Raw genomic sequence first — 12,242 nt, 5'->3', positions numbered from 1 at the left:
ATCAGCATTAATTTGATACTGACTATATGTACAATAGACATTTTTGAGACTGACTATATGTACAATAGACATTTTTTGAGACTGACTATATGTACAATAGACATTTTTTGAGACTGACTATATGTACAATAGACATTTGTTGAGGCTGACTATATGAACAATAGACATTTTTTGAGGCTTGCTATATGTACAATAGACATTTTTTGAGACTGACTATATGTACAATAGACATTTTTTGAGGCTGACTATATGTACAATAGACATTTTTTTAGACTGACTATATGTACAATAGACATTTTTTTAGACTGACTATATGTACAATAGACATTTTTTGAGACTGACTATATGTACAATAGACATTTTTGAGACTGACTATATGTACAATAGACATTTTTGAGACTATATGTACAATAGACATTTTTGAGACTGACTATATGTACAATAGACATTTTTTTAGACTGACTATATGTACAATAGACATTTTTTGAGACTGACTATATGTACAATAGACTTTTTTTGAGACTGACTATATGTACAATAGACATTTTTGAGACTATATGTACAATAGACATTTTTTGAGGCTGACTATATGTACAATAGACATTTTTTGAGGCTGACTATGTACAATAGACATTTTTGAGACTATATGTACAATAGACATTTTTTGAGACTGACTATGTACAATAGACATTTTTTGAGACTGACTATATGTACAATAGACATTTTTGAGACTACTATTAGTACAATAGACATTTTTGAGACTGACTATATGTACAATAGACATTTTTGAGACTATATGTACAATAGACATTTTTTGAGGCTGACTATATGTACAATAGACATTTTTTGAGACTGACTATATGTACAATAGACATTTTTTGAGACTGACTATATGTACAATAGACATTTTTGAGACCATATGTACAATAGACATTTTTTGAGACTGACTATATGTACAATAGACATTTTTTGAGACTGACTATATGTACAATAGACATTTTTTGAGACTGACTATATGTACAATAGACATTTTTTGAGACTGACTATATGTACAATAGACATTTTTGAGACTATATGTACAATAGACATTTTTTGAGACTGACTATATGTACAATAGACATTTTTGAGACTATATGTACAATAGACATTTTTTGAGGCTGACTATATGTACAATAGACATTTTTGAGGCCGACTATATGTACAATAGACATTTTTTGAGACTGACTATATGTACAATAGACATTTTTTTAGACTGACTATATGTACAATAGACATTTTTTGAGACTGACTATATGTAAAATAGACATTTTTTTAGACTGACTATATGTACAATAGACATTTTTTGAGACTGACTATATGTACAATAGACATTTTTTGAGACTGACTATATGTAAAATAGACCTTTTTTGAGACTGACTATATGTACAATAGACATTTTTGAGACTATATGTAAAATAGACCTTTTTTGAGACTGACTATATGTACAATAGACATTTTTTGAGACTATATGTACAATAGACATTTTTGAGACTACATGTACAATAGACATTTTTTTGATACTGATTATATATGATAGACATTTACCACTTGCTAGGTGTTCACAGGGATGATGTGTACTAAGCCATACAAAATGTTCCTCTCCTGTATAATTCTATTAGTAATTTCCTGTTTTGTTACTATAATTACACCTGTCTGTGTATATTAACCGTGGCTACAGAGGAGGACAAGGATATACATCAGCACGACCATTTCTGTCATCAGGTCTAATGTAATTACCTGTCTCATTGTTTAATTTGATTACACCTGTCATTATGGATTAATTTCATTACCTGTCATCTGTGGGCTAGTTATACTTCAATTACAGGTATCTTTCGTCACGTGCAATTAGCTGACAGCTATTTCCGTTGTACCAGATTATGAGAATTGCATGAACAGAAATATGGCATTCTGTCATGCAATTTACCTGTACATCAGAGAAAACGGCAACTCTTGCCCATGATGAAACATTCTATCAGTAGTACTTATTGGATTAAACTTGTTTTCTACCTTTGTTTAAAGGTGAGCTGCAATAACGTTAATGAGATTTACCTGCAGGAGCTCAACCGTTATTGACAAGACTATGAAATACACTATTGATGATTTTTTTAATTTGAATTTGATGAGCAATGTCCATCAACAAATTTGATTAGCTCTTTACCATTTTTTTTGTGTTTTTTTTTTTTTTTTTTTTGCAAAGGTGTGTACTAATTACATTTTACCTGCTCATACCATAAAAGTCTTGTCGATATGAATAATTTGATAATAAAAATGTATCCCAACTGTGCTCTGATGCATGTGTTGTAATTTGTGTGGCTAATCAAACATCAAAATAATTGTCTTGCTGCAAAAAAGTTCAGAGCCCCAACACCACTCCTGACCAACATCCCAAGTCTCTCAGATACACATCCTAAGTCTCTCAGATACACATCCTAAGTCTCTCAGATACACATCCTAAGTCTCTCAGATACACATCCTAAGTCTCTCAGATACACATCCTAAGTCTCTCAGATACACATCCTAAGTCTCTCAGATACACATCCTAAGTTTCTCAGATACACATCCTAAGTTTCTCAGATACACATCCTAAGTAATGTCTACTCTCTCTCAGATACACATCCTAAGTAATGTCTACTCTCTCTCAGATACACATCCTAAGTCTCTCAGATACACATCCTAAGTCTCTCAGATACACATCCTAAGTTTCTCAGATACACATCCTAAGTAATGTCTACTCTCTCTCAGATACACATCCTAAGTAATGTCTACTCTCTCTCAGATACACATCCTAAGTCTCTCAGATACACATCCTAAGTTTCTCAGATACAAATCTAAGTTTCTCAGATACACATCCTAAGTAATGTCTACTCTCTCTCAGATACACATCCTAAGTAATTCCCAGAATGCAAAGATTACATACAACCTATAATTCACTTGATGATGAATCACATATCATTTTTCATTGCCCCATTTAACCAAACAGTAAGATCCAAGTTCTTTCTCCAGATTAGATATCTTTAACCCAACTCTAAAGAGATTTTGCAAATATATGTCCTGGTCAAATACGAAGATCATACGTCAGACCATTTATAAATACGAAGATCATACTTCATACCATTTATAAATACGAAGATCATACTTCAGAGCATTTATATATATATACAAAGATCATACTTCAGACCATTTATAAATACGAAGATCATACGTCAGACCATTTATAAATACGAAGATCATACTTCAGACCATTTATAAATACGAAGATCATACTTCAGACCATTTATAAATACGAAGATCATACTTCAGACCATTTATAAATACGAAGATCATACTTCAGACTATTTATAAATACGAAGATCATACTTAAGTAATTCGTAATTAGAACAGAAGAAGACTGGCCTGCATCCAGTCTGATTCAATATATATTTTATTGTTATTTCCATTTAGTTCATGTTTAGCCATCACATAACATTTGTAATTACAAAAGTGCTAATAAAATTGAATTGAACTGATTTTCAATATGCAATATTTATAACACTATACATTACATAGAGTACTATACTGTTCTCTTAAATTGATTAGTCTCACTCTAGTAAGATAGTTCCGACATCTCAATAAGCTCATGCTATACCTTGACAAATGATTGGTTCAGGTAAATCAATTTCCATACGTAATTCAAGGTGTAGTTGGTATATTTAAATATGTACCTATCCTGAATCTCATTTAGATATTACAGGATCCACTTTCCTGATAAAGTTAATTCAAACAATTTAAACTGATATTAACAGTTTATTAACTTATCGAATACCGACATGATTACAGGTAAGATATGAACAGGTACACTGCCATACTGCAAGACCTTGACATCCAATTAAGGTAACCAAGATGCCAAAGTTCCCTATCTTCGAGGTCATGTTTCTTTACTTCAGAATTATGGAGACAATTTGTTCCTGATGCCTGTCAGTGCACGACTATCATGTTGTTTGAACCGTGTATCTTACAATCATCTTATTCTCACTTATAAATCTCGACTTGAATCTAAATGTGGCACCATCAATTCAACTGCAAGCAAACAACAAATTTACTTCATAACTCTTCCAATCATTTATCGAGTCACAAAATGTATTTCAGAAAGGGTTACCACACTTAAAACAAACTCAGGTGTGCCAAGTTTGTGTCTAATCGCACCTGTCAGGTGAGCAATCTCATTTTTCCTGACAATAAACTCCAGGTACGCCAGCTTTATCATCTTACCTTTCAGCTTGTTATCCATACATAACAAGAACTATTCCAACTTTCCACCTTTATCTGACCTTTAACCTTTCAGGTGAGGACACACCTTGATATGATTTAATTAAAACTAACGAGAACTGATATGTCAATTAAATATGAATCACCTTTGTTGTTTATGTCTACATACCTGAGATATTTTCTGATTTTGGACATTTATCCAGGTATCTGTCTTCTATCAAGGTTGATAAAAGTACAGCCCTCCTCCCCCCATGAGGATAAACAGCATCATCTACATGGTACATGTATAATCATTTCCTATCATTTTATCAAACCAAATTAAGAGAAAATGGATATTCTGATAATATTGACATAAAGGGATAAACCAATTAACTACATTTATTTTCAAATTATATAATTTATACTAAATTTATTTTCAAATTATATAATTAAGATTAATGAATTCTTAAGTATTGCTTGCTTTTTTAAAATTACCAAGAGCAGACAACCCTTCTTACTACTAATACATCATGTATTGATATTCTATATAATGATGCACAGAAGACCATTATTCCTGTAAATTAGCAACAATTTATTGCCATTTGTTTGATTTCTGTTATCAGCTTCCTGTTCAAACAATTAAGTCTAATGGTTCATTGGCATTGTAACATCATCTATTAGATTTATCACCTGCATGCTTGCTCCCTCTCATACAGGTGACTTAATCACACAATTAATTCTCCAATAAGTAAATAAATATGAAATGATAACAATGACAGTTATGACAAGGATCAGATAGGAGTAATGACCTTAAACACCATTGATTGCTGAACAGGCTCAGAGTCAACAATCAGGGACAGCGATAGCCAACCATTTGTGTGACAAGCTGTGGTTACCTATAAGAACACAGGTATGCAGAAATTGATTTTTCACCTTTACGAGGCAGTTTGTAAGCAAGTATCAGAGGAAGCAAATGGCCACTGTCATGGTATAGCACTTTTCTGTTCAGGTAAACTCAAGGTATGTCAATTGATTATCTTTGCAATCAGTCCATTGGCCAACAACTGGAAAAGCAACCTGCCAATAGCAGCAGACTTACTGTGTTCATGTTTCCTATTTGTCCAATTCAGGTGAAAATGACAGGTAAGCAAATATCATGATAAAGAGAACATTTTCAATTGAAGCCAATCACTACTTTAAAATTCACAACTGTGTTTTGGTGCCACGCTGACTCAATCCCACCTACGTATATATAATATACCTGAGATTGCCTGTTTTTTGGATGTATTACTGATCGTTTACAGTTCACTTAAGTATCAGAGGAAGCAAACCACCGGGGCAGTCATCATTATCACCTGCTCGTCTAGCCAGGTAAAAGTCAGACAGGTACAGTATCAGATGGTAATGGCTTACTATCAAACACTGCACAATGTCACATTTCAAGAGCAGTGTCCATTACACATGATGATAAAGATGTAAAAAAAATTATAATTTTTACTGGTTTTTCTTTACTTATATTTATAATTTTTACTTTTTACCTATATTTTGATAAAAAATGTGTTTCAGACGTTATGCTTTAGCCACTTTCAGATGTTAAAGTCATTCTGTGAAAAAAATCTTTCAGTGTAGCATCATACACTTTTATTCAAACAATCAGATTTCAGATTATAGCACAAATGTTTTACTGATTAAACAAATATTTTTGGATTACTTTTATTATTTGTTTTCATTTACTTAAATCTAATAGTCTTCTGCTTCTGCATGCTATTACCAATACCAGGCTGGCTACATCTATTCAAATTATAAAGCTGTCTAGCTGGATGACTTGAAATACAGAAGCTGGAAAAGACCTAATTTCTATGCACATAATTATCACTTCATTGTTACTCCAGGCCTTTACACCTTTCTCCTTTTCGTGGGTCGAGGTCATGCTCCTGGAATCGCACCAGGTGACAACAAACTACAACATTCAGGTCTTCATCTTTTTTTTTTTTTTAATGTTTGTGCATAAAAACCCAGGTAAGCTGATACTCCTTCATGTTCAGGTCATGATCTAGGGATCCTACCAGCTGACAACATCTTCACAATTGAACATTTATTTTTCTGACATCTTTTTTACAGTGATTTGTTCTCAAATAAAATACAGGTAAGTTGATACTGACGATGTTAGTCTTTTTGTAGGAGGTAGTGGTTCATTGTCAACCGTATCAGGCCGATTTGCTGGCTAAATTCTAGGTTATTTTCATATGAAACAAATTCATGGGGTTTTGAGTGACACATGAAAAGACTTTTAAGTTGTCCATGCGGGAAAATCCACGTTTATGGGCCTGTTCAGGTGTAAACCTAACAAGTCATTTACCTGGCCTCCTTTTGGGGTCGTGTGTACGGCACGTGCCAGAGTTTTTACGCCTTTATGCACACTATTATTCTGCCGCGTGCTTGTCAAAAAGAAAATTATACTGTTGATTCAAGCCGTAATAGGACCTTTGCAACTGTATATTGGAAGATGCTAAGGAGCATATCACTACCTTGGAGGGGCGTGGACAACAAACAAAGGGCCCGCCTAAGATTTTCTCTTAGGGAAAAAACGCTTGGAGAAGTATAAGGGAAGAAAGCAAACAATCAGTGCCTTTGTCTACGGAAGAAACGGTGAAGGTTCTAAAATAAATCACACCTCCCCCGGCACTTTTAAGTCCCTTCGCATTGCCATTGTCATGTTCAAGTAGAGACGCTTTTGAAAATTTTGTCTTTAAGAATTACAGAGATTATAGAAGTTGACAGTTGCAGGGTTTGGAACACTGTGCAGGTAACTCTCGCTAACTTTACCGCTGGTACAATTGAAAAATATCTGAAAATTAATGGACATCTAAAGAGCTTGTTCATTTCTGAGGGATAATACTACAAGCTTGATTAAGCAGAAAATTATGATTTGGAAGAGCTGAAATTAACATACAAAGCTAAATCAAGACAAAAATACAGGTGTGAAATTATCATGTTAAGAATGAAGAAGAAAATCTATTATGAATTGGTTCATTGAAGAATGGTACCTATTAACACTTAAAAAAGTCACTAATTGCCAGGCTGGTTGTGATGGTCGCCACAATTGAAGGGCTGGCAAGAATGGAAGAAAAAGGACAGGTGGGATTTGATATGGGGGCACAACTAATCTCCCCATGACTTCAATATCTTTAGTCTAATATCAAAGAATATATCATTCAAATGTTTATGTCATATACAGTAATGAGAGAAATATAAAACAATTACAATAACTTGTTCTTTTTTTAGAATTACACCTGTGAGACAAAAACAATGTGTGTACTAATTGTCTGATCTATTACAAAACTAAATCTGTCTTCATCTCTGGCCACTTTTTAAATTGCTGATTGAATTTTAAATTCAATAATAAATAAATGAGGTAAATTTTAAGTGTATTCAATAAGATGCCTGGTGAGTATTGCTAGTACTGCAATCACAAACAACACAATTCATCAAATAAAATGATCAAACAGCAATGTTTTATAGAGAAATACGTTTGGCATATATATATTGTTTAATGTAGAATATTGTTTTAAGTTGCAAATGCTATCTATAAATCTATCATTTTAATTATCCAGGCTGATATTCATGGGGAAGAAAAGATACAGTGTGGAGATTTCTCAGTACCTGCATATAATTAGTAAGACACGACTATTCCTCTACTGCCTCCGATATGACAGATGGAATGTTAATCAGTATTGTAATTAAATAATAACACACCTGGACAAATTCAATTTCATATTTATTACTCATCTGTTCAATAGTTTGAAATAATTACAGCTAAGTGCTGTTACTGACCAGAGAAGCCAACCATTTTCTTAGTTGGGAAGAGCTAATCGAGTTATGATAGGACTAACTAGTTATTATACTGGGACGCCAGAAATAGATGCTCTATACTTAGATGAAATTGATTAATGTAATTTGATGGGGTAAAAGTTCACCTGGTCACCTCAAGGTACAGTGAAGATGATCCCTTCCTTTCAAGTTACCAGCTACAAAAGATTGATTTTCAATTACGAGAAATGTTGTAGGCAAACGCTACAATCCCTTAGGGCCAATGCTTCCTTTCAATAAAGCTGTCTACCTGATAATTTCATCCATGTTCAAGCCGACTACAGTTTGGTTCAAATGCCTGATATTTCAGAAAGTTTGATTTATTTTGTGTCAATGTCCTTAAACAGGGTGAAATAGGGTATTGTTCTACCATTTTCACATTTTTTGCCAATTTCCCCATTACCAATGCCAATTACTACTTTTTTTATGAATTACCTAAGACCAATAAAATTTGTGTTAGAATTTACTTTTATAGTTTTGGAAAATTTTTGTTTTGTTTTCTAGTAGGAAGAGAATTGTTGCTATTAATAAATACAAATAAAATTTCTTCTAATAAAGAAAGAACATAAAATGTGGAGAATTTAAGACAAATTATCTACAATATTACGCTGTCACTGAAAATATTAATCAAGATAATATTGTAATGAGCAAAAAAGGTAACAGAAACAAACATTTTATTTGCATCAATGTGCTTTTTTTTCTACCTGAAAAAAATAAACATCAAGTCATATTTCTAGCATATTAATTTTTAGAAGTTTCCTAATTAAAATTAAAATCTTAAAAAAAAGTATTAAAACTAAAAGATACAATTTTTTTTTTTAGTGGATCCTAATTTGTTAAATGTAATTAATTACTCCTACAGTAAGAGACAAAATTATCCAACACTGTATACAACAGAAATAAGATAAGTTTGTGATAACAAAGACTATGAATCTCATTATCACAAACCAAAGACAATTGGATCCGTCATTGTCCTTCTTTAACATGGAAGCTGGGCCAATATTTTTTCCAAAACAAAATTTATATATAAAACAATTTTAGTCTTAAAAGAATAAGCTTGTTTTAATCAACAATCACTCTTGGAAGGCTGGAACCCTATATCTTTGTATCAATGAGACCCAAAAATTATGATAATTGGATCCCCATAATTTATGGGAGGTTGACCTCTGTGCTAAGGTAACAGCAGGGGTATGATAGGTCTCTGGCCTGGTTCACCTAGGTGTTAATCTTAACCAAGATAAATTCATTTTGAAACTTTGAAATATGATATACAAGTCCTCCATATGGTTTCAATCAAATGTTAGTGTTTGTGTCCATAACATTCAGCAAAGGTGGTAGACATCTACCTATAGAGCTGTACAATCCCCAGGATATTATCCTACCTAAATATTTTTGTCCTAAAATCACTAATTTTATAATATGAAAGTATTTATATTTGTCTAAAGTATTAATAACAAAAATAATTTAACTGAAATCAAAATGAAAGAGATGTATTCATGTCTATGTGCCCCACCTTTAGGTCTCCGGCTGGAGTCGAGTGGCTTCACGACTGTGACTGACAGGTTAGCCTGGATATTGTATCAATTTAATCCCAACTTCATATCCAAATTTCACCCATTTTTATAAAGATTCACGATATAAAAAGGCACAAATAGTTACCGTAAATAAATTTAGTTTTGTTTACACCTGGATATATTAATAATAAATGTGAAAGAAGTCCTGTCCTTATCTAAAATGACTTGCTAACTGCGCATCTGTGAACGACCGCCATACTGGTTTAACTAGATGCGGCTGCGGATGGAGCGAGAACTTCACCGAGTTGCTCCGAAGCACGCCGCGTTGAGGTCACATATCAAATAATCTCACCTTTGCCAGAAAATTATCGGAATGCATGAAATAAACATCTTCCACAACATAATCATATCTAAAAATTACAATTAAACACACAATTTTAATATCCCAGCATCATATAAACCATGCAGCTCCATCACTTCATCACTTAGCCAAATCAGGTATCGGGGAAAGGTAACAGTCACCTAAGAAACAATCACATACCGGGCCAATTTTTGGCTGTAAATTGCCACAGAAAATGAATCTAAGGATCAGAGTGTGTGTAAATATATCGATGTTATAAATCAATAGGTTCACTTACCGTTTTTTCTTTTGGGATTTCTCTGTTTTCTTCTTCCGCACCTGGCCGCTTCTGCCATGTTTTCATTTCAATATTGAGAAGTGACTTCACATCCAACCTGGTAAATATTATTGCGCATGTACCGTTATAGCAAATGTCAGCTTCCGGTCAAAAACATTTGTCACTTTTAATCATTTAAATTTCCTTCTTTACATTGAATATCTCCCCTGATTTAACCTGATTAAATACAAATTCAGATAGTTTATAAAAAGCGCTTTGTTAATGCTGCCTCGCGGTGTGACCCAGGCTAAATGAGCACACGTGTGGTAACGGTCCTGCACCAGCCACACGGTGTACTGTGACAGATGAACAGTTATTCAGGTGCTTTTATATCTTTTAGCTTTAATGTGATCAAATATTTAAACATTGCTAATCATTTATATAAATATTAAACAATAAACATGATTTGTTTATGAAAAAATCAAAATACCTTTAATTACGAAGTTCACGTGTAAAACTGAAATTATGTGTGACATTCGAAAATTTTGACATTTGTGGTAATCGTTTATGATAAAAACGACCAATTCTTCAGAAAATGATATATTATGTATATGTATAAGCATATTTCAGCAAGTGCCAACAACTGGCAAAATCTGGATGGATATTTTTAGAACAAGGTAAGGTAAACAGACAGACAAAGGTAGGTCATTTCCCCCTGGCAAATGTCTATCTTATCTAGGTAGGTTCCAAAGGTTGTAAGATGAAGCTGGTTCAAAGATGAAGAAATAGACATGGAAAATAATGGTAAAATATTTAATAAATGTACTGATTTCATGGAAATTGACTCACAAAGGTGAACATGTATTTGTTGTGGAAGGTGGGTATGTATGTATACACTTTGTCTTGAGGCGGACCAAGATTTGGCGGTTTCAGAAGCTGGGGATAGAGGAGCGCGTGAAATTTGATCCCCACGCGCAGCTTCGGTGAGTGATGTATACAACAACTACGTTATTTAGCTGGGCACCTATAGCTAGTTATCTGCCATCGGCGTTTTAATGTGGGACAAAGAAACTACACATAAACTCAACCACCCACCTACATACAGCCCACTACAGAAAATCATTCTTACATATATCCCGTGAAATATAAAGGACATCACTATTATTTATTTATATAACTGTTTAATTAAATTTGAATGTTGTTATCTAAAGGAGAAGGTGGAAAATTAAGTGTGAAATTAAAGGGAAGCGCGAAAAGACATAAATTTACTTGAGGCATAAACAATGGGAGGTTGACTTTAGGTCGTACAGACATCGCGTGAAATCGGAGACGCTTGCCAGCTTCTGTATCTAACTGGAGTTGGGCGGTGAGGCCTGGGTTTTATAAGGGGTTAATATTTTGTCAACATTTTTATAATAATATATGGGACAGCGCTTATGTAGGTAGTAGGTCGTAATTATATTTAAATTTAACTTAGGTAAAATATGCTAATTTATGAAAAAACATTTTGTTGTTGTTTTGTCCCTTTCATATTAATAGTTTTATAGTGGATACAATTATACATAATTATTTGACCAGAGTAAATCTGATAGCAAGTTTGCACGCGTGTTTTCAACAAATTATTGTCAAGTAAATTTCAACAATTATCAATATACACCATAAAATTTATCTTCTACAGACCTCAAAGTGGTGTCAAATAATGAATTTAGTTGGTGACACACCAGTTTTCATAGGTATGACATATTTATTATCTGTCAAATCATAACTTTGTAAATACATGGATGAAGAGAAAAGTGTATAAAAAATGGCTCAAATATGAAGTTATTTTGTCTCACATAATCCATCCATTCATAAAGAACAAGAACATTCCATATAGTTACAGAATGTCACACGTAGATAACTACTGAAATTCACTTAGAATTCCTCATAAATGTTGGCACAATATATATTGGAATATATGTCACACCAATTAAAATAT

At 33.1% G+C, this 12,242-nt stretch overlaps 1 protein-coding gene across 3 annotated transcripts in view; it reads right to left on the bottom strand.

Moving 5' to 3' along the window:
* The window catches only part of LOC117345415 (zinc finger E-box-binding homeobox 2-like), a 73,997-nt gene extending 63,492 nt beyond the window's left edge, over positions 1 to 10,505 (bottom strand). For all 3 annotated transcript variants that reach the window (XR_004536435.1, XM_033908491.1, XM_033908502.1), the window contains exon 1: positions 10,286 to 10,505. Coding sequence is in view for 2 of the 3 variants with exons in the window: in XM_033908491.1 (XP_033764382.1) it covers positions 10,286 to 10,343 (58 nt within the window). In the remaining variant the exon portion in view is untranslated. The remainder of the gene's footprint in view (positions 1 to 10,285) is intronic.
* Between the last annotated feature and the right edge of the window lie 1,737 nt (positions 10,506 to 12,242).

Source organism: Pecten maximus, chromosome 2 (genome assembly GCF_902652985.1).
Source record: "Pecten maximus chromosome 2, xPecMax1.1, whole genome shotgun sequence".
Classification (NCBI taxonomy): Eukaryota; Metazoa; Mollusca; class Bivalvia; order Pectinida; family Pectinidae; genus Pecten; species Pecten maximus.
Note: the sequence above shows the minus strand (reverse complement) of the source record. Positions and strands in the feature narration are given on the sequence as shown.